This window comes from Melopsittacus undulatus, chromosome 2, assembly GCF_012275295.1.
Source record: "Melopsittacus undulatus isolate bMelUnd1 chromosome 2, bMelUnd1.mat.Z, whole genome shotgun sequence".
NCBI lineage: Eukaryota > Metazoa > Chordata > Aves > Psittaciformes > Psittaculidae > Melopsittacus > Melopsittacus undulatus.
In genome coordinates this window covers 12,469,567-12,494,379 of record NC_047528.1, presented here as the reverse complement: position 1 = coordinate 12,494,379, position 24,813 = coordinate 12,469,567, and the positions used below count along the sequence as shown (strand labels likewise).

Genomic DNA, 24,813 nt, shown 5'->3' with positions numbered 1-24,813 from the left:
GACTGACAGCTTTGGAGAATCACAAGAGTTTAGGAAATGAGAAATGACCAGGGAAGGGAGACAGGTTTTATAAGGAAATGTGAGAGGTTTGTATTTGATGCATCTTAGAGGAAATGTCACGATTGACTTGGCAGGAGAACAGCACTGTTCAGTTAGACAGAAGACAGGCTACTGGGCTAAGCAATGCTCAGGAACTAAAAGCAACATTAAATAAACTAACAGTTGTTCAGATTTTTAGATAAGCAAAACCGAATAAAATTTGGCTTGTGGACACAGCAGCAAGAAGTCCAGCCTGAATCTATAAAAATCAGTCAAGAGACTCCAAAGAATTCTAGAGCATGCAATTAAAAGGGCAAAAGAGAGACAACAGATATCTTATTCAAGAAAGAGAAAAGAAAGGAGCATAAGGAAGAACATGGAAGCAGAAGAATATGAGATTTGCAGCTCAGAGAAGACCAGCTGGCAGAAAAAGATGGAAAAGAACTCATAGCCTATTAGAGAAAAAAATAATATAGAAGGCTGAAAAGGTAAACATATATTTCTAGCTCTTCAAATATTTCATATGAACTCAGGAGTTTCCGGTGGGGGTGTGCTGTCTTCCTCCTGTTGTCCCACAGGCTCCTGCAGCTTGTCTCTGGGAAGAAGTCTGAACTATATGCATTTAACTACGACTCTGGGGGTTTCAGTTTAGTTAGAAAATCTGAATGTGTCTGCCATGAATCAAGTAATTGAAGTAGCAATCACAAAATGCTTTTAGTTCAAAGAATGAATTCCATAAATAATGTGGCTTTATAAGTAGCAGGAGATTTCTTTTTAAAAAAAAACATAATCATGCAAGTATTACATGTACTAGCAGTAGTGACACAATTATCCTAGAAAACATAACTAAATCAATTTTTTTGACATTGCTTTGTGAACTTGTGGAAAAATACTCCCCATTGCTTGAAAAGACAAATTCTGAACCAATTCTGATATTAAAGCTTAAAAGGCTTTTTTTTTTTTTTTAGAAAAAAACAAAATTAACCTTTGTGTCCTGGGTATTAAAATAAAGTCAGGGCATCAACCAAATTGTAGTCAATTGCCATTTTCCCTAGACTAGACTGAAATCTTTCCTAGTGTAATCTGTCATAAAAATTTTATTCCCATAGGCTTGTACTATGTCAATAAATTATGTTATTTAATTATACTCCTTGTGACTTCTTTTACTGTTTCTGGCTTTTTTTTTATTTTTTGGTGTGTGATTATGAATACCAGTTTCTGATTCATCTCAGTTGAATCATTCATGATTTTATACAATATTTGTCATATACCCTTTTAGCTGTGCCTTTTATAGACTGAAAAATCTCAGACTATTAATCCTTCCTTAAAGTGAACCTTTAATTAACTTGCAATCATGGCTAGTGCCTATATTGCACCATTTCAAATTCCATTCTATCATTTTGAGATGGGAAGATGAGAAGCGCACAGCAGTAAGGAAGCTGTAGATCTTTCTATCACATTTTCGCTTCTTCTCTTGTTTTTGTTTGTTTCTTATTGTTTTCATCATAATTCATTTCTATTTGTCTTATTTGCACTTGAACTGATGTTCATCCACAATGGCACCCTAATTACCAATAATATATAATAAAAGTATTTATACTTTTAGGTTTGGGTGTTACATAAATTTGTACTGGGTGACATTATTTATTACCTATCCACTCTATTATCATGATATCCTTTTGCAGCTCTTCATAGTTAAAGTTTAACTAGCCTTAATAATTTTATATCAACAAGCTTTTCTACTTCTGTGTTCATTTCCTTTCCAGATGATTTATGTGTTGAATGCTGAAGCACCAGAAAAGGAACTAGTTGGTTAGTTGGTCGTTTCGAACCGTAATTATTCTATGATTCTATGATTCTCTTTTGTGGCTTCACAGGATATCATCCTGTTCTCCAAAATGACCAGATGCTCCCAAAACAGATGAACTATTTTTCCCATGTGTTAATTCAAAATGTGGATGACCTTCAACCCTTCTGAGAATTTCATTTAATTGACAGCCCTTGCAGAGTGACCCTCTGGAGAGTTATATGAAACAAAAGTACACAGCATTCATTTGACCATTCCTGTTTATATTCTGCAATACTTTTCAGGAAAGTTGCACATTGACTGAAGTGTGACTTCCCTCTTTAAAACCTGTGTTCATGGGATATGACTGTCTGGTAAAACAGATTACTGCATGGATATGTGATAAATGCAATCCCTCTAATTGTACTTTTCTGTGCTTTTTCTAACAAAATACTTGACATGGAAGTCAGACTTACCAGTCTGCAGTTCCTCAGATGTTCCTAGGAGTCTCCCCACACCTTTTCTACCTACACTCCTATGCCTGAAGCCAAGCAAAAAAAAAAAAATGGTCCATTTTGCTTCCTTCTGTATGAGTTTGGCCTTAGGGATTTGTTAATATTTGTAATGTCAATGTAATATTTTGTCTAAAATTTCATCTATCAAATTGTCAGTTAGGAGAACTTCAATCTTGATAGGGGAACTTTCCTAAGTTCCCTTGTAGTGAACACAAATGAAAACAGTTCATTTACATTTTGTGATGAAGTCTTATACTCCTGAGGTGTTCCTTTTAAATCTCTGGCATTTGTTGACTGTGTATACTTGCTGACACATTTTGCGATTCAGTGGATTTAAACAAAGGGGGGTTTATTTTCCTTTGTGTAAGGCTTTGTTCCTGAAAATTTCTGTGTTGATTTGCAGTATGCTATTAAACATTTGCCTTTTTTAGCCCTGAAAAAAAATGCATTTTGGAAATGGAAATAAGGTATTCTTGTGTTTAAATTAATACAGTATTTATGAACACATCTGAGGAACAATATTAATTAAGTCTCTTTAGTAGCTGCAATCTGTACAAGTATTGAATGATATTCAAGAGCCATGCCATAATTTCATATTCCTAATGAAATTCTGATCTACTAAAGCTTTGTACCACGTCCTGTTCTTCTGGGTTATTGTTACATTGGCAAGTGACATGCCTGCAGCAACTGGCCAAAAAATGAAGAAAAAATACTGAGCAATTATTTGGTGTTCCTATGAAAATCAGGAAACAAAAGTCTATTATTGCAAAGAGATATTTTTCATCCTTATTATTTATGGTATTTGAGACCAAGTAGGACATTAAAGCTGCACAGACATCGAGAGAATTACCATTGCTTTGCTACGGCTATTTTACCTCCAGGATCTTTATCTTTCCCAGTTTCTGTTATGGTAACTAAAAGTCTGTAATGGTAAAACAATCACCGTCTGCATCATTTTCATCAAGACTTCTGTTCATTAGTATTAGGTGCTAAAAGGAACCTGAACTTTTAAGAAATACTAAGGCATTGAGTTATGTGCAATAGAATCAATCTCTCTCAGACTTAATATACATGACTGTCTTTCAGAGGTTTGACTAAGGCCATAAAAAATTCTCTCAGTCATTTTTTATTTTCAGTTATCAAACATGAAATACAACAATAAATAAAATTGATCAGCAAAGAATAGAAACATAATATACGATTTTTAAGTGAGTAACAAATCATAGAGCTCATGTGGTCTGAGCACTGTAGAATGGGGAGCCTCTCAATGCTCCTGTGCTGTGCCTTCCCATGAAGTTATTCCATTTTGGACAACCTTTTCCCCTCCCAGAGATGACTTCCACGATTCAGTCTTCCTTGGGCTTCTTTAGTTAGTTTATTACAGTCCTTATTTTACAAGCTGTGCTTTTCAGCTGAGTATAGATGTGGGTAGTGCTGAATTTGTGATTGGTATGAAACACTACTTAAAATTTTAACTTACCAGATCTTGAATTTTCTTCTGGGATGAAATAAAGGGCTAAAACCCAATTTTCTTGTTTAAGTAAATCTTGGCCCTGGGTTTTATTCTGAAACAATCCCACCTTACATTTCTCACTCTTTGTGTCTGCCCTTTCAATGCCTGTGAGGGAAGCTCGCCTCATGCCTGTCTAGCCAGCCAGGGTCTTCCTTGGCTAGGTGAAGTTCAACTGAGATAAAACACCTTTCTGCTGTATCTATAATTACTGAAAAAGGCACTGATTCAAATTACTGAAAATATTTCAGGACCAAGCACAGCTTGACCTTATTATAATTAATGGTTTGTTAGTCACGTGGGCAGAAATGGTTCTCAATATTTATAGAAGAGTTGATTTCCCTATTTGGTCCTTCAGGATTTTTTTTACGATCATGCAAATATCATAGAATCACAGAATAGTTAGGATTGGAAAGGACCTCAAGATCATCTTGTTCCAACCCCCCTACCATGGGCAGGGACACCTCACACTAAACCATATCACCCAAGGCTTCATCCAATCTGGCCTTGAACACTGCCAGGGATGGAGCATTCACTACCTCCCTGGGCAACCCATTCCAGTACCTCACCACCCTTACAGTAAAGAACTTCCTCCTTATATCCAATCTAAACTTCCCCTGTTTAAGTTTCAACCCGTTACCCCTTGTCCTATCACTACAGTCCCTAATGAAGAGTCCCTCACCAGCATCCCTCTGTAGCCCCCCTTCAGATACTGGAAGGCTGCTATGAGACCACACAGTCTTCTCCAGGCTGAACAGCCCCAACTTTCTCAGCCTGTCTTCATACAGGAGGTGCTCCAGTCCCCTGATCATCCTCAGAGCCCTCCTCTGGACTTGTTCTAACAGTTCCAGGTCCTTTTTATGTTGAGGACACCAGAACTGCACACAATACTTCCAAGTGAGGTCTCACAAGAGCAGAGTAGAGGGGCAGGATCACCTCCTTCCACCTACTGGCCACACTTCTTTTGATGCAGCCCAGAATATGGTTGGCTTTCTGGGCTGTGAGTGCTCACTGCTGGCTCATGTTCATTTTCTCATTGACCAAGACCCCCAAGTCCTTCTCTGCAGGGCTGCCCTGAATTTCCTTTTTGCCCAACCTGTAGCTGTGCCTGGGATTGCTCCAACCCAGGTGTAGGACCTTGCACTTGTCATGGTTAAACTTCATGAGGTTGGCATCAGCTCACCTCACAAGCGTGTCAAGGTCACTCTGAATGGCATTCCTTCCCTCCAGCGTATCAACAGAACCACAGAGCTTGGTGTCATTGGCAAACTTGCTGAGAGCGCACTCAATACCCCTGTCCATGTCACCCACAAAGATGTTGAGCAAGACCGGTCCCAACACCGCTCCCTGAGGGACATCACTCGTTACTGGTCTCCAGCTGGACATTGAACCGTTGACTATAACTCTTTGCTTGCAGCCATCCAGCCAGTTCTTTATCCACTGAGTGGTTCATCTATCAAACTGATGTCTCTCCAATTTAGAGACAAGGATGTCGTGTGGGACAGTGTCGAACACTTTGCACAAGTCCAGGGAGATGACATCAACTGCTCCACCCCATCCATCGTTTCCAGAGCCCCGTCATAGAAGGCCACGAAATCAGTCAGGAAGGATTTTCCCCTAGTAAAGCTATGTTGGCTGTCACCAAGCACCTTGTTGTTTTTTCATGTGCCCTAGCATGCCTTCCAGGAGAATCTGCTCCAAGATTTTGCCAGGCACAGAGGTGAGACTGACTGGTCTGTAATTCCCCGGGTCATCCATTTTCCCCTCCTTGAAAATATGGGTTATATTTCATAGAGCAATTCTCCAGAAATCACATATTCTCCAACCCAGCTAAGAAAAAATATTAATAAAATCAGATTTAATTTTAATAAGTGGTTTCATTTAAGTTGTTCTTCTGACTTGGCTGCAAATCTGTGGTTTGAGTTCAAGTCTTTACTATGCAAAGTGTCCTATGAATCCTTCACTACGCTGTTGTCTGCATTTTAGTTTTCTATCAAAAAAAAAGAATTATAGATTCACAGAATGCTTAGACTCGGAAAGGACCTTAATCTCATCAAGTTCCAACCCCCCTTACATGGGCAGGGATACCTTCCACTAGACCAGGATGCTCAAAGCTCTGTCCAGCCTGGCCTTGAACATTGCCAAGGATAGAACACCCACAGTTTTCTTAGGCAACCTGTGCCAGTGCCTCACCACCACCACAGAGAACTTCTTCCTTTTACCTAACCTAAATCTTCCCTGATTGAATCCATTACCTTTTATCCTATCACTACAGTCCCTGATGAAGAGTCCTGCTCCAGTATCCTTATAGGTCCCATTTAGGTACTGGAAGGCTACTATGAAGTCTCCACACAGCTTCTTTTCTCCAGGCTGTATAGCCCCAATTTTCTCAGCCTTGTCTTTACATGGGAGGTGCTCAAGCCCCCTGATCATTCTCATGGCCTCCTCTGGACTTGCTCCAAGTTTCATATTTTCTTATGTTGGGGACACCATAACTCTACACCAACTGAGGTCTCACTAGAGACGATACATTTCACTATATCACAACAATGTGACAAACACAGATTGTGAGGTGCTCACATACCCCTAGAACAGATGCAATAAAATTTCAAACATTTGCAGATATTGCTACAGCTAAAACTACACTATTTCCTTTTGGCCATTTAATGGAAATGGAGAATGGAATAAAGTAGCAAGATCACTTTCTGACTGGCAGACCTTTCAGCTAAGAACAAGCAAAAAAGCTACAGAGAGGATATCAGTCATTATCACTTTGAAAAGAACTGCTCTACTTCTTCATTTAACCTCCTACTCCATGACTTTTACAGCTCAGACGAAGAGTGCAGAAAAATTGTGAATCAAGAAGAAAAAAAAATGTTAGTCAAGAAGTTTTCTTGCTTTCATGGGGAAAAATTAACAGATGGCTGAGAAATCATGACACATCATCTCACTCCAGCTTACTCCAACTGTGTAGAGGCTAATGCTTCTGTTCCATTAGTCTTCCATATATATTAACTATCCCCTAAATCTCCCAGAACATAAGCTTCCATGATGGCTCCTTAAACCCTGTCAGCTAAAACAATTTGTGTTTGTTCCAAACTGATTTAAGTAATAGGACTTTAACTTACTTCAGAAACTAATTTTGTATGGAACATTTACAGGGAATACTCGAACAAGTGACTGATAAGCTTTTAAGACACTACTTTTAAGACACTAGCTAGAAAAGAATATAGGATTCCTGGTCAAACATAATTACAGAGCTAGGGAGAAAATGAAAGCCAAAGTTTTTCTATACTTAAGAGAAAGATTAGGCACAATTTTATACTTACCATTATTTTATTAGCAAATGATAAAACCCCTGTAGTTCAGTGATTAAGAAAGTCCCTGATCTAAATCAGATGGTGGAGGAATGTTAATCTGGTTCTCTTAAAGCCTGGATATTGCTCTAATCACAAAATTATTGGGGATTTGTATTGGTTTTGATGTTCCTCTCAGTTTCTGAGAAACCTCTCAAGGAGTAATGAACTTGTCCTGCTGCCTAAGAAATTCATATTAGAAATTGAGTTTCCTACCGCCTTGTAATTATGAACAAGATTCATAATTCGGAATATAACAAAACATAAAAAAAAATTGACAAAGAAACTATGGCAGGCATGCTAATGAATAAATTCTTCTCCTATCAAGAATGTCTGATGCAAACAGTGGTTCTATCTGGTATGGGTCTTTTTCTGACAAATGAATATTTAACATTTTCCCTGAAGATCTGCACCATTAAATGTTTCCAAATATATTTTTGAAGAAAGACCCCTGAGTACACACATTCACAATGACAGTAAATGCACAACACAAACCAAATTAATTTGAATATAATGATGATACCCACCATTATATCCTGACTGCAGCAGAAATTTGCAGTTCATTGGGAGGAATTTATTGACTCACTTGCCATTAACCTCATTCAAAGTGGAGGGACCAGCACCTGCTCCAAATCTCTAAAATTTTACTGTGGGAATGGCTTTGTTATGATAACAGCCAACAGAATTCCTTTCACTTAGGGATCTCTTAGTCGAGTCTTGAGCTATAGATTTACCCTTTGAAAAGCCCTAAAGATGCTCATGTGAAACTGCATTCTACAATACACTGAACAGTAAAGCACCAACAATGTTTTCATGTTACTCAGAGAGCAAATCATATATACTAGATGGAAATTCTAGAATCTGTCCTAATATTAGAGAAAATTTAGTAATTCATAATACATCACAAGAAGGGAACAAAAATTCTTTAGTTTACAACTAAGCGATTAGATGTTTATGCATTTCTAATTATGAAGTTATAAATGTAGAAGGTCACACTTAACCAAAACAAAATGATTAACTAAAATTTAAACAAAACTTTCCTCTTCCCACTTTACAATTCATCTATATATTTGCCGTGTTTTAACATGAGCCAGCAATTAAATACCACCCAGGCACTCATTGTATCAGTTACTAAGAGGAAAATTAACTCTGAGCAAAAACCAGAACAGCATTACACTGCATTTCACTAGTCCAGGAGTTACTCTCTGAACTTTATTGAGAAAGCCCTTTATAGAAACACTATTCTGATCTGGAAACATTTTAAAATTACTTATTTAAGACTAATAAATGTTATGTATGTTTGTAATATATACATACAAGCTTTCTACCTGTCTTAAATGGTAAATACAATTAAAAGCACTTCATTTTCAGTTGTAAGTGGTTGTGTTATGACTGAAGGGAACTGGGGCAAATCTTAAGGACACAAAAGTAATGAGGTAATCTCAGAATAAGCAATGAAGGGTGCAGCGATGTTCTCTCTAGTTCTTTAAATAAGAGGCCAGAATAGACTACAGTTTGGGCCACAGAGATCTCTGTTTTCCTGTGTTTGAAAACATCAAGCAGGCAGTAACTGTGACCAAGGTTGCTGGCTCTCTCTATGTAAAGGAGTCTTTACTGAGTCATAACCTAGACTTCAATCCATAAAATTTCTCACATACCTGTAATTTAGAAACTAAGCTCTTCTATAAGCCCAGCACACAGTATGAAATTGAATTTCACCCTTTGGATATTTGGAGCTGAGTGAGGGCATCTGAATGATTTGTATATACAGCACTCCAGTATGAAGATTTATGCAGATACAGTTGTATGGAAACTTGATAACTTGAACATTTTCAGACTCTGTATATAAATAATTTCTCTGAGCACCCATACACATAAACAAAAATCAGGACTCCCCCATATTAGACCATACGTGTTGCTTGAGAGGTTAAAGAACATGATCAACAAAAAGCCAAAAGAACTAACAATTGTTTTGTTTGGTTTGGGGGTTTTTTTTGTTTGTTTTGTTGTTGTTTTTTTTTTTTACAGGGGAGGAGACTGTGTTGAACATGGCACAAGAAACCTGTAGAAGATTTTTCTGGGGCATTATTGGCCAATGTTTATTTTTGCCTACTTTTCATCCAGGTCAGGTTCACAAAAGCTATTTATTTAATCTAAGTTATTAAGAGGAGCACCTGATTTTCATGGGGTTTTTAATTATCTTCCTGATGGCATGTTCACATTTTTCAAAGAACTCCATTTCTCCTACAGTAAATGACATAATTGTTTGTACTTCAAATATGACCTTAAGTTCCATTTTTCTTGTAACGCGCATCATTCTTCTACAGGATGAAAACAAAATATCCCCTTTTCAGTCAGGTACTGTCAAAATTATTATATATTATATATAAAGTGTAAAAATTATTGCAGTATCCCAGAAAGAATTTTTCATTCGTTTCTGATCAATTAGGTCACAAAGCAGTGTTGCTCTAATTGTCACTGTTACCTAATTAACTGGAAAGAGCTTCCTAAATGGGAAATGTTTTCCAGTTGAGACTACTCATGTAGCCAGGAAAATACAAGAACCTATTATTTCCTCAATAAGAGAGATCCAACCAACACTAACATTTCCATTAATAACAGCTGTTGAAATACCCCTTTTTTTTAGACACAACAGCAACAAATCCTTGTTATAATTTTACTCTAGTCCTAACCTCAAGCAAAAAGTCTACTGTTTGCAGTTAAATTATTTTACTATGTTGACAAAAACACCAAACTGACAACTTATTCTTATTTGAACATTATGCCTTACCACAGGACTGCAAAGCAAGCAGTCGCTTGTGAATTTTTTATTTAAGATGCTCAAACAGTAAGATGCAAAACATGAGTAATGACCATTTTTAATCATTTAAAACCATTTGAAAATATAAAGGTTATTTTCATTATCAATGCTCCATCCCTGGCAGTGTTGAAGGGCAGGTTCGACAGAGCCTTAGGTGACATGGTCTAGGGTGAGGTGTACCTGCCAGTGTCAGGGAGGTTGGAACTAGATGATCTTAAGGACCTTTCCAACCCTAACTATTCTGTGATTCTGTTCTATGATTTGCTGAAACTTTAATTTAGTCAGTTAGTTATAACATTAACACCACAGTCTGTCTGAAATTTTAATAGCTACCACTTGATGCAACATCATTCCTAATCCTGAACTGAATTTAGAGGAACAATTTTTTCTTGAGCTCATTTATTTTATGCTTTAAAGCAAAACCAACAATCTTCCCCCCTCTAATTTTATGTCTTTGTTTTCTTTTTTAATTAAGATTACCCTGTTGCTTTTTTTTTAATCCTGCCTTTCATCCTATTATTTTTGACAACTGTGTAATGGGATCTAAGCACAAGAGCCAGAATGAAACAAACAGTGTTTCTTCAGAATACCTGTAACCATTGAAGGATGTATTTTTATTATAAAAGCAAAGACTGTGGGAAGTCTTTTATTTTCAGTTTCATTATGACCCATCATTAAAACCTTACTACAATTTTAGTGGAGAAACAACATCTTTACTACAAGAGTAATAGCTGTGCAAGGACATTGGCAATTTATGAGCCTTCCCCCTAAAGCAGACCTTGTGTACTTTGATGCCTCTGTCAGTGCTATCCGTCTTTGTATACAGCTAGAGATCAAACTTGATTTTGCCCAGACAGTTTGGCTCTGCTTTAAAGCAAATCAAAGTAGGATCATTTCAGGTTTACGCTCTGTCCTGCAGCATTAGGAGCAGATCCCACAGTTTCTAGCCAACCTAGCATGGTTTTTATGGATTTGAACAATTATTTTATAAGATGTGACTGGACACTTAAAAGTGCAAGTTAACTGTAATATAACCCACACAAAAGAGGCAGTGTACAAGGTCAGAAACTCCAGAAAACCTGTCAGGATTAAGTCAGAGCTGTGTAAGTATTTTCAGCTCTCATTATAGTATAGGTATGGTTTGTGTCTTCTAGAATTCAGCTTCATATGAATAAACATATTAGAAGACAAAGCTAGTAATGCAAGTACTAAAGAAAAGATCTATGCGTTTCTGGAAGGGGAAAACTGGCAGACCATAAACGTTGGGGTTAATCTTTAAGTGCATCTTTTTAATGTTAGTTATCAGTTAATTAACAACTGTCAGCATTCTTTGGGGGCGAAAATAGCCTATGTCTGTGAAACTGTTGATTTTGCTCTATCTTTATTTGCATGTATTATTTAAGAACTAACCATCCTATGCTGGTCCTTTTTATTGATTAATTTTCACAAATGGGGACATTTCTATGATTTCTCCCAAACTTTTTTCAATGCTGGGAAAGAGATCTTTAGATAACCCAGTGATGTCCAAACAACATATCCCCAAGTTCAACCTGAATAAACACATGCAGAACACATTCCATCATGGAAAAGCAGAAATTAGCATCCTTAAGATTAGATTGGATATGAGGAGGAAGTTCTTTACTGTAAGGGTGATGAGGCACTAGAATGGGTTGCCCAGGGAAGCTGTGAATGTTTCATCCCTGGCAGTGTTAAAGGCCAGGTTGGACAGAGACTTTTGTGACATGGTTTAGTGTGAGGTATCCCTGCCCACGGCAGGGGGGCTGGAACTAGATGAACTTAAGGTCCTTTCCAACCATAACTGTTCTATGATTCTATGATTCTAATTCTTCAAGAATTATACAATTTTATCATTATGTGAGACTCTTAATCACATAGAATTAATCAACAGTATTAGGACAGACAAGATTCAGATTGGAGAACTATGGTGACATGGCAAAAAAATTTGAAGGCCTGCATTCAGTTATGTGAGTGTATGTCTGGTTAGATACACCGACCTCTGTTGAGGTATTAACTACTTTGGTATAATGGAACACAGTAGAAAATATCCTCTGATGTCTGATACTGTACAGGGTTTTGTTTGTTGGTTTGTTTGTTTTCCTGGAAACTTCACTGAAGCAAAGCACTAGGCAGTATCTACACAGAGATAAAATGAAGAATTACTTAATTCTCATCTGCACAGTAATAAAGTTAAAGTTAACATCTTTTCAAGAGAAATAAAAAAAATATAAAAAAGGAAGAAAAACTGGAATGAAATTGTGTGAACTTGAAACAACTGCCTTACATAATCAAGCATCAAATATTTTGTACTCCCTTGGTTTTTATTTCCTAAATTTGAAGAGGCTTTCTGTTGGTTTTATTAGTCAAGATAATTTACTGCTCCCAATCGGCATCCAAGCCTGCAAAGATCCATTTTAACAACCTGTGTATTATTTGTAAGCAGTTATTAAATAATTCTTCAAAGTTTCTAATGCATTATAAAGGCAATTAATGAAATTATGAGTAATACTTTTTTTTTCTGCTAAAACTTTTTATTTGCTCAGCTAGAATTTTAGAGTGTTTTTATAACCCAACTTGAAGTAAAATTGAATTGTATGAAATGACAGATTGTCAAGGACATCTGGACAAGTGAGATATTAATTTTATTCAGAATCCATTGAAGGATTTCTTGATGTTTTTATTTAATTTGCTTCATATCATGGAGCTAAGTTCCCCTTTGAGACACATACAAAAGAAACAGAAGATTAATAAAAGCCCAGGAAGTTCCTACGTTTCTGCAGTTTGACAGAAAGCCTAAATTTATTTTGGTATCTTCCCCATAGATGAGACCAATGTTGGTATAAGAGTACCTTTTGTCACAAGCTGTCCAGTCTCCTGGGTGCAGGTACTCTTTATATATCAAAATCAGTAAATGACAATAAGTATATGAAGTTGAATTTTGAGTTAATAATACATATGTCCATATGAGAATATAGACTATATAAATAGTTTTATTTATATTGTAGCTTTTGTAAAAGCTGCTTAAAAACACATGCCCTTCCTGTGGCTTCTGACAAATCCGTTTGCTACTTTTTAAAAATTAAAAAAGCTTAAAAAGCCATATTCAAAATCATGTAACTCAGCAACATAGTTTCAAACAAATTTTCAGCTGCTTAGATGTTCTTAATTCCTCTGTTATTAGGGTCCATCCTCAGCTGTTTCTTTCTCCACAAATTACTCTAATTTTCTTTAACTTTACTGGGCACTTCTTTTCAGCAGCTATATTATCCCTGGTTTTGGAATATAATGAATACGTATTTTCAAAATTCTGTCATTGGCCTTTTTTATCTGCCAATGAACAAGGCAATATAACCTAAAGCAATTTCTATCACAAAGAAAAGGCATACTACCATTACTGGAACTTTTATATTAGTTTTTAAAAGGTCCATTATTATTGCATTGTGTGGAGGAAGCAGAACTTCCTAAGATGGCAGAGGTCATAAATCATAAATATGTTTGCGCAACCAGAATTTTCCTGAATGATTTTCAAGGTAGGTTTGTGGAGACTGCAGAGTTAGGCAGACAATCTCGGTCTCTTCACTGAGAAACTTGCTTGGTCATATAGGAAAGCGAGCAATCTACTAAGAAATACTAAAGAACTTCATTGGAATAAAGGGGCTTTTCAGAGATTCCAACAGATAAAAATTAACACATGGAAGCCTGGTAGAAATTATGCATGTGAAAAAAAAAGGAACTGCGAAACTGTTGAGGAGCAGTTCATCCATGTACAAATGCCTCCCCAATACTCCAGTGCAGATCAGAAGGTTGGATTATGACAGTTATATGACAGTCAGCCGTGAAACACGAATTTGCTTCAGGCTGGTATATACTACCCACTTGACATTTAGAAAAATCTGTGCAGTTTTCCTTCACAGATTGTGTTTCTTAGCTCAGAGATGTAGACTGCTACCTTTATTCTTATTTACTCTATTTCTTAAACTGTACTGTGTGCCTATGTACTGTTAGTATGATGTGGGTATTTAATTGTTGAATTTCTGCACAAAGCTGGACTAAACAGAAGCATATACAGTCAATTTTGTTGTTTTGTTTGTTTGTTTTAAATCAGTAAAACTAAACACTTGAAATTTGATAATTAGCATAGTTACTAAGCCAGCAAAAGAAAATAGTAAATGATACACTAAAAGATTCAGCTTTTTGCTGTGGAGGCTGCATGCTGTGCAGAGAGAAATTTCAACTTGTTATGATGAACATTAACTTAATTCCATTCTAATCTGTGGAGACATTTTTTACTTACTCTGTTAAACTAAGAAGTCATCTATGTTTATATGCACCTTCTACAGCATAGGACCAACCTCGGTTCTAGAAAAAGCTACAGGCAAGATAAAAGCCTCAAAATCTCTTTCTCTCCTCTCTCTATGATCCATGATCAATCTCTCTGATTTATGCAAGTATGGATTCACATATGCTGAATTGCTGAAATGTTTTCTAAAGAACTAGAAAGCATCATTAAATGTGGAACATCTCGGAAATCGGAAAATATAGACATGGAATTATTAATTATTACTCTCAAAAATAGCATTATTTTGACAAAAAACAAACCAAAAGGCAATTATATTGTAATAAATATGAATCTTTTATCTGCAAAAAGCAAATAACACAATTGTCGCTATAGGCAGATATTCTGAAAGAATTGGAGTTACATATCATTTATATTGAAATGTCATGCTGTTCTATAAGAAATATTGCAAGGTATTTTCTTTTGATTTTGGGGTGGAAAAATCCTAAGACACTTCTTCATAATAAGATTTAGGTATTTATTTACAGAAAAAAAATACTGCAGTTATATGCCTTGATGAAATCCCAAACTACCTGGGTAACTATTATTATAATCAAAGCTATTGCAGTGCTCTTGGTGATACTTATTCAGTGTATTGAACTGCAGTGTTGAAGTGCTACGTGTCTTTAGTGCAGCAACAGGTAAAGTTTTAAGCAATACAACCTCTGCTCAGCTGTCTAACCATGTGTGCCTTGTGTCATCTGAAATGCATGAATGCACCTCTTGGCATCCTGCTGCTTATCTGTATGCCCTGTGTGGTATTTGCCAGTCCCCCCGTGCATGTCTCAGGTGCCTGAGGGTGTCTCAGTGTAGCAGGGGCCACCTGTGTTGAGGCAACTGAACAGAGCCCTAAAGAAACAGACATTACTGAGAAAGGAGATCTGTTTCTCTCTGTCAGTGACAGAGCACCAGAATAGCAAGGAGTAACTGTTCTAAATGAAATACATCAGGAGGTGTGGGATTGCACCTCAGCCTTCGGAGGTCTAAATATTCTCACAACTGTTAGATGTTTTAAAAGAAACTGTCTCTCTGAGCACCTTTCCTTTGCTGGTTGCTGCAGTAAATGCATGCATATATTGAAAAACAATAAAATCATGGTTCTTAAATTAAATAGAATATTTTTGGCTTAGTATTTTTACTTCCATATGGTACCCAGAAATAATGCCTTTCTTACCATCATTTCTCAGTGTCAGAGGTGTAGGAGGACTCAAAACTCTGGCATTTGTCACTGTGTTTTTTACCAGGCATATATAGCTGCCAACATCAGATGTTTGCACCTTGGAGATGTAGAGATTGCCTGTGTCCTGAGAGATGAAGCGTCTGCTGTCTTCTGTCACAAAAGATGGGAATTCATTAAATACCCAGCTATAGATGATCTCTAAAAGAACAGAGAGAAAAAAAAAAAGAAGTGATAAAGTAATTATTGAAACAAGACTCTGTCATGTTAATGGATACACCCAATAAATAAAGTTAATTAATTTTATTGAATTAGTCTAGCAAAGAAAGAAAAAAAAGCTTTAAACTTTTTATTGAATTTAAAATTGAAGAGAAGATTTTTTTTTCCTCCCCTTGGAATTTTGCAAATAGCATAAACACCAAGTCCACCACTTTCCTGCGAAGAAAGATTTAGTTCAGAAAAGAAAAATGAAATTATTCAATTGATTCAGAGAACATCCATAAAATATCAGATAATTTCCCTTTCTAATCATTCAGGTCAAGCCAAAAATAATATAAAAAGCACTCTTTTCTCTACTCGTTCAGATTGACAGTGAAATATATCAAAATGCTTCCTATAGTGCTAGGGATAACTTTGGCAACTATGTGCATAAAGAGTTTTTTTTTCTGAACATCAGTTTTTTAAAATCAGCAGATTCTAATAACTGCTTAACATTTTTTATTAGTCATATTACTGCACTACACTTCTGTCTTCTACATCTGCTTCTCTGAAGAACCTCAGATCCCTTCCTATATGCAGCTTCAGTCCCTACAATCCATGAATAATTCCTTAAACCGAAGCTACCAACTGCTTCACCTCATAATCTGAGGGATCAAAGTACTTTTCAAAAATGTTAATTAATTGGTAATTTTTAAAAATGGTAATTAAAGCCAGTAGCTTGGTTCTTATTTTATCCTATGAATCATTTTGTTCGCCTGAAAAGTTTTTCCCTTTATACTCATAATAGTTAGTTGAGAAAAAAAAAGATTATTTCCTATTATTCTGTATGAGGTCACATCATGATTTATTAAAAACCTAGACACATTAATATCTCAGCATTAGAAGTATCAGTAAAGTTAATGAGATTCTGATTTAGCAGGGAATTCCTTTCAGGGAATTATTCATGTGGAGTTCCACCAATTGAGACTTTAAAGGCGTAACCTTAAGTATACTTTTATACATGCTGTTCTCCTTTCAATCTTATCTTTCATTGATTCATTTTGTCTTTACACTTTAAAAATAGATTCACTAATTAAACCGGAACATTTGCTATAAGGAATTTCTTCCATAATCTCCCCCCATGATAGTTTTTATAGAATAGACTCCAAAATCACAAAAGCCAAAGCTAGTTCAGGTACAAAAAGTCTTTACTGCTGCTCCAAAACTTTATTGCAAAGTGCTCCATTCATATAGCAAGTTCCAAGTTTTTAGGCTCAGAATTCTTAGGTGACTACTCTCAGCTTCAACAGCAATATGAAGACAGCAATTGCACATACGTCAGCCTGGTTCCCTCATACTTTTACCCCCACTACAGTCAAAATGTTTTCTTTACATAAAGTTAGTTGGAAAATGAAAGGGTTAAAGGAGAGGAAACACCTCAAAAAAATTTTTTTTTGTGTCTTTTTCTGCTAATGATGGGAAAGGAACTGGTATAGCTGTTCACAGTACAGGAAGTGTGAAATACATTAACAGCCTAGTTAAATATATGCCATAGTGTGGTTTGACTGGAACAGTGCGGAAAGCAGTAGAAGTTCCAACTGATCTGTTCTTTCGATCCTTACATTGTACTGTTCCCTCATACAGTGACCAGAAAGTAACAGTAAAGCACAATTACTGTTTTTAACCAATATATGACAACAGTTTAAATAGGTCACAACAGTGATGCAGAGATGCAGGATGCTCTGGATTAATTCTGAAGAAGTTCTGTCTAGTTTTTAAGTTAGATGAACATTTTCTCATGAAAAAAATGATAGAATTAGTACAACTATGCAATGTTAAAGGATTAACCACTGACTTTTTGCTTGAAACCTTCTTCAGAGCTAATTGTAATTCTGAGAGGTTACACAAAAGCCTGAGGAATTCAGGGCTCACAGAGAGTCCCCAAGTGTTCAAAAGTTCCAAAGACAAAATACTAGTTAGCCCCCAAAATTTCATTGCCGCTTTTGCTACCATGTCTTACCTGGTAGAAATGATTCATGGCTGCATAAAATTCTACAAAGTGACAATAAGCATACAAGTTCAAGGCAAATGCAATAACAAGGCAATGAGTTTAACTGAAGACACCTGTTACCAATTCAGATGGAAAGTAATCAGCCTTATTAGTTGCTCTGGCTTAAAAGTAGTTCAAACCAAATGCAAAGTAGTCATCATTGTGGGTTCATTGGTAGCTCATGTAGAACAGAATTTTCTCCACTTGTAGTCGAAAAACCATATGAAGTTAATAATTCATTTATAAATTAGAAATACTCCTAAGGAACAGATTTCAAGATGTTATTTGTGCACACCTACACCATCTGTGTTCTGGCCAGGCATCCAGTTTTGTCCACTAGACAAAAGTGCTAACAGTTTACTTTTACATCATTGTCATTGCATTGACATTGAAGGAATTACTCCTGTTTTTCATTTCTAAACAGCAACACCCTGAAAATACATTTTTAAAATACTTAAACACTTTGCATCTGAATGCTCAGCTCTGGAACTGGTCTGGAATTCTGCATCTTTTTTGAAAGTGAAAAGCCCCGTACACACTTCATGAAGTTCCTTTCCTATTAGACCTGGTCAATGAGTTCAGCCAATTGTTAAATATAATTTTTAAGGTTATGTCCATACAGCATGTATAGGCTTCAATGGAAATACCTCGGGAAACTCTGCAATTTCCAATGCATTCTATGCAGAACAGTCAGAAACAACCACAGCTGGCTTGGGATCTGGGGTCCCAACAGTCTTTAGCTGACAGAAATAGATGGATGATCTTGCAGAAGTTATTCTACAAAAGAGTGTTAAAAGAATGACTGCAATTATGGGAAAATGGGTATACCTTGACAATGACCCATTGCACAAATGGTGCACACTTACAGATTTGAAACCATAGTAGAGGATGGAACATGCACTAGTGTTTGTACTCTGTGGCTCTGACTGTTCCCAGTTTATATGCCAGCAAAATTAACATCACAGAATTCATACTTAAGTCTGCCCAAGTACAAAACCTGGGGGGGTTGCTTTGTTTTCTTTTGTTTTGGTTTTTGTTCTCTTCTGGCAGTATTGTGGATAAGAGAATACCCAAATAATTGCAATGATACATAAAAATAACTGATAAAGAATTATGGAGAATCAAGATTTAAAACATTGATGTCTATTATTTGTTCAACATCTTTATTGGTGACATGGACAGTGGAATTGAGTGCACCGTCAGCAAGTTTGCCAATGACACCAATCTCTGTGGTTCTGTTGAAGGGAAGGAATGCCATCCAGAGGGACCTCAACACACTTGTGAGGTGGGCTGATGCCAACCTCATGAAGTTTAACCATAACAAGTGCAAGATCCTTCATCTGGGTCAGAGCAATCCCAGTCACACCTGTAGGATGGGCAAAGAAGAGATTCAGAGCAGCCCTGCAGAGAAGGACTTGGAGGTGTTTGGTCAATGAGAAAATGAACATGAGCCAGCTTCAGTGTGTGCTTACAGCCCAGAAAGCCAACCATATTCCGGCCTGCATCAAAAGGAGCATGATAAGCAGGTCAAAGGAGGTGATCCTGCCCCTCTACTCTGCTCTTGTGAGACCTCACTTGGAGTATTGTGTGCAGTTCTGGTGTCCTCAACGTAAAAAGTACATGGAACTGTTGGAACAAGTCCAGAGGAGATCACGAGAATGATCAGGGGACTGGAGCACCTCCTGTATGAAGACAGGCTGAGAAAGTTGGGGCTGTTTAGCCTGGAGAACAGGGGACTGCTCAGCCTGGAGAAGAGAGGGCTGCGTAGAGAACTCATAACATCCTTCCAGTATCTGAAGGGGGCCTATAGGGATGCTGGTGAGGGACTATTATTAAGGACTCTAGTGACAGGACAAGGGGTAATGGGTTAAAACTTGAACAGGGAAGTTCAGGCTGGATTCTTTCCTGTTAGGGTGGTGAGGCACTAGAACAGGTCGCCCAGGGAGGTTGTGAATGCTCCATTCCTGGCAGTGTTCAAGGCCAGGCTGGACAAAGCCTTGGGTAGCATGGTTTAATGTGAGGTGTCCCTGCCCATGGCAGGGGGCTTGGAACTAGATGATCTTAAGGTCCTTTCCAACCCTAACTATTCTATGATTCTATAGACAAGTCTGTCATTTACAGCACACGCACAGTCAAATATTCTGAATCAACAACAAACACAGTTACATGGCACAAGTCCCACAGCAGTTCAGCACAGGAGCACAGGTATGCTACAAGAAGAGATGCTTGCATTTAAATATTATCTGAAGCCCTACTCTACCAAAATATTAAACTGCTGAGTAAATATTTTGAATTTCAGAACAAGAAGAATAAGATCAAACAGATGACACTAGTCCTATTTGTACACAGCTCACTGCAGTTATCACTGAACTACTTCATGCCTGTATTTTCTTATAATGGTTTATGTTAAAATATTTTAGAATCAGTGTCATTTGGCTAAGCACAAAGCGCGTAATAGGAAACTAAATTCCAGAGATGCATCTCAAGCCTGACAGGTAAACAAATGATCTGCAAGAGATTTTGAAGCTAAAAAGTCTGTGCTACCAAAATCTAAATAAGACAAACTACAACTATAAAATCAGAAAGAAATTACTCTAGATGTGAACCTTCTGAGATCATCTCCTTTTGAGAAAAAAATGATTAAATTGTTTCTCTATGGTGTGCTTTTTTAGCTTTCAGTAAGGGAAAAAGTTGAAATGGAAATAGAAAACTGAATACTGCAGTATACAGAAGTTTGGAATATCTTTACAAAACATATGCTGAGTTTATTTTCTATTTTTATGCCCAGCTATTGTAGTTTTCATGTGACACCTATGCCAAAACCACACAGATGATGCAGAGGTCTTCTTGGAAATTACAGTTGACTGCCAACACAAAAGAAACTTTTATGAAGATACTGTTCATCAACACAAACAGAAACAGAGCGTAAAAAAGGCAAAGAAATTATGAATTACAGAAGTAGTTATAAACTGGCATTCTCATGTGGCTTGGCCTGAAGGGCTCTTCTGCTGGGTACTTCTGTCCTGCTGTAAAAATTATCTAAGTAGTTTTGGTAACTGCAAAACTGGTATTTCTCTTTATGAATGACCAGCCCTGTTTACAGAAGAATGTGTCCAAGGAGCTTTGTATACTGAAGGTCACTTGGAAACCTTTCCAAATGTCCAATTGTTCCTGTGTTTTATTAAGTACTTTTTAGTGGGTTGTGTAGGTGAAGATCTAGGTCACTTAATGATAAAGTAGTGAGTCGAGACCATCTATCTCCTGCCAAAATGAATTTATAGTGTGAAATCTTGTTTACTATAATTTCTTAAATGATTTTTGTAGATCTATTTTCTCTGTTTAACAACACTAATTTCTGAACTGTCATAATGTGAAGTACTTCCCATAATGGATGAAGCCGGCATACTGACATATCAGCATTTTTGTTAGTGCTGTATTGTGTTTCTGGAGATATTATTCTGATGCAGAAAATGTCAGTACTATAGTGATGCAAAAGTCTTTCTGTCACTGTGGGTCAGTAAGAAATAAACCCTCAAGTACTGTAACAAGAGCTGTGCTGGAATCAGTCTGATAGCACCAAATATTCACTCCTGTGTTTGTTAGTGCCTGAATGTTTCCCATATTTGCTTCAGGGCTTTTTTTCCTAAGAAATTGCTTGTTTCAGCCTTTTAACATGAGGTTTCTGGACAGCCTTTTCATCAGTGTTTTGAGCTAAGTGGTATTCCGGGTGGCAAGCAAAGACATAGCAAGAAAATTGCCATAGAAATTCCCTTAAGGCCACCAAAAACTTAAATGTACGGTGAATACAATGGTTAAATAGTTCATCAATGTCATCAAATCCTGCAAACACGCATCCCATAATTGTGTTTTCTGCAGAGTTATTGTGTTTGTACAAGAAACAAGACTGGTTTGTGTATTCTATTTTGATGCAGTGGGAGATACAGTATTACATCTTCTCCAGTATCCTGGTTGGGAAAATGCATTCCTCTTCCTCTTTAGGATTTCCTCTGATTATTCCAATTCCACAAGATGGCAGTACTTGATGAATAAATGGTACTGATGCCCAATGACATCCAAAATCTGAGATAATCTGGGATTTTTAGCAACTCTGAGGAAGTTGCTTCTTTTCTTCCTTTTCTTTTTTTTTTTTTTAGAGAAAACCAGTAAAACCTGCACTCATAATCACAGGCTGAATTTACTATAAATAGCTGCAAATCATGAATTTTGCATGTTGGCTTTGCTTTACCATTCAGAAATATTCTGTTTACACAAAATAGCAAGAAAACGATGCAAGAAAACTATACAAGAAAACTATAGAACTCCCCTGCTGAACATATGAAACCTTATGAAACCTTTTATCTCAAGCCCAGTTTTCACCTTTATCATCACTGTCACTGTTTGGATATTGTGTGCACCAGCCACAGAATTAGGGCGCAATATGCAGCACTCTCTAATGATGAAGATTTTAGAGGGGAAAAGGCTTCTTTTTATCTAAGATGAATGATAGTAATGGATTGTTCCTCCAGCCTCCCACCATGGCCAGATAAATAATTTTGGTACATTTCTTTGTGCTGCTGTGGCTTATTATCAGTACTCATTAATCCTCCAAGAAAATACTTAATGAAGGTAATTTGTTTGTTGCATTGTAATGCATGCACACAGAGCAAACAGATATTGTCAATTTATCAGCTAGCAATGAAACTGCTCCTTTTCTGCTCTGGGGGCTCTGTATCTACTGCTCACTTACCTGAAACACAATTCTACCAATCAATATAGTCTCATTTGTACATCTAACACGTATGAAATGTACCCAGTCATTGAAACATGTAAAGACCGATGAAATCTCTTTCTCATAGATATGTTCTTTAAAGAAAACAGAGAGCATATAGCAAAACTACGGCTTCTGGAAAAAGACGCTAGATTATTAAGTGTATTTGAGTTCATTGGCATGATTTTTATAGTTAAAAAAAAAAAAAAAGAAAGAAAATCTGTTCCAGAAAGAATCAAAATATTGTGAACAAAAAGAACTTAAAACCACGTGAGTTTATTCAGGACCTTCTTTTGCCCTCAGGGAAGATCAGATATTCTCAGCCAAGTCTTTAAAAATGTCCAGTGAGTTATATTCCTAAATTTAGATCTTCAGAATAATCTATTTCATTGCTCAGTTAATACTTTGACAGTTTTTATTAATATCTGTGCATGTATTTTTTTCCAATACTGTTTATTACTTATTCAACTTACTGTCCAGAAAGTATAGAAAATGCTTTGTTGATGACCTATATTAAACTTCTACAGTTACAATGGAAGATCATTATCCTTGTGTGTACCAGGCTTCTGTTTTCTAGGCCAGATCAGCCAAATCTCTACCTTTCCCATAACAATTATGATTTCAAATGCTCTACATAGTTTTATTATTATCTCAACTGCTTTTCTACAGTGGCCAATGTGCAGGATGAGTCATTTGTAAACTGTGATTTTGGTAACTTGTTAATATTAGAACCTTTTCTAATGATGCAAATGTGTTGAATGCACAGTAATACAAATTGATTGTTTCTTAATTTGAATGAACAAGAATTCTGTGGTAATGACAAACTTTTGCACCATATGAGAAGTGTGGAATTGGAAATAATAGTGAGAATATTGTTTAAGGCTCAGAAAAACACATCAATGCATAGAATGATTATAAGCAGGAATTATTTTCTCTGGTAAAGTGATCAACAGAATTTAAAGTTCTGTGTTTTTTTCTTTTTTTTTCTCTTTCACACTTGATATCTTACTTTTTCTCTGATGATGCTAAGATACTGGATTTTCTCTACCTTTTAACGGCACTGGTGTGATAGTTACTACAGCATGGTCTACTTCTTAGCCAAGTTTGCCACAGGGGTGAGCACAATGAAAAGCCATACTCCAGAGCAGTGTTACCTGAAGTGAATGCCAGAATCCTGTACCAAGTGAGCTGCTGCATGACATGGAAATTTCATTTTATGACTTTTGAATTAGGTTAATGCATTTAACAGATTAATGCATTTAATAGATCAAGGCACTTCAAAAGTATGACATTCATAAAAAAAAAAAAAACAAACCCAAAACCACACCAAAACCTCAAATTAATGATAGGATGTTCATCATTCAAATCTGTCAATTGCAAAGAGCTATGTTATCTTTTCTATCTGAGAGATGCAAGATCTCTGTAGCCCTAGCTTTCCTCTACTCATCATTTAGCAACAGAAGGTCTGTTAAGCAGGTTCTGTAATTTAGCTGAAAATACTAGTACTCCAGTTATCAGACCATCAGTCTCTCAAGGAGTTTCTGTGTATGTTTTAGTTTGTTTTTTTTGTGCTTCCAAGAGAACAGATTTGTCACTTTATGTCACACAATGCCAGGAAGAATTAATAGTAGCAGAAATACCTATTTTAAAAGATGAAATTTCAGGTTTCTGGATGTAAAAATGAAAATAGAAGGGTAATGCAGTTCTAGCTTATACTTCAGAACACTACCTTTTCTAACAGCCTTCTCCATTCTTCATATGCAGTTGTTGTCATAGGAATTATACCGTACTGGTAAAAAATTAGTACTCTGGGTCCATAGAGTTGTCTTTGAATGGCTGCACATACTGAACTTCAGATACACACCGCTGTTTCTCAGCTTTGTATTTTCTTGGTCGTAGGTGTTTTAATACAAATTTAAAGACTTTTGTTGAGTTTATCTGCAGGTCAATGTTTGGTGAATTCCACCATGGCACAATATGATTGATGGATCTTCCTTTGGCCTGCTCCTTTGTTCCTATGGTATTTATTATCCTAAGATCTCAAATCAAGACCAGTACCATTATCATCACTTTCATATAATAAAACTGAAGAAGATGGAACTGACTTCCCATCAGTCAAGAATCAGGCCATATTTAAAATGGCAGATTATTTTTTTCACCTTCATTAAGAACTGACTCAAAGTGCAGATGAAGAAAAAGATACGTCACATTAGCAAACTGCCCTAGAATGCTGATAACT

General features: G+C 36.5%; 1 protein-coding gene across 1 annotated transcript in view; it reads right to left on the bottom strand.

Moving 5' to 3' along the window:
* CNTN5 (contactin 5) overlaps positions 1-24,813 on the bottom strand; it is a 221,962-nt gene that overhangs the window by 144,768 nt on the left and 52,381 nt on the right. Inside the window, exon 4 of the mRNA XM_034072837.1 lies at positions 15,556-15,759. Coding sequence (XP_033928728.1) covers positions 15,556-15,759 — 204 coding nt within the window. The remainder of the gene's footprint in view (positions 1-15,555; positions 15,760-24,813) is intronic.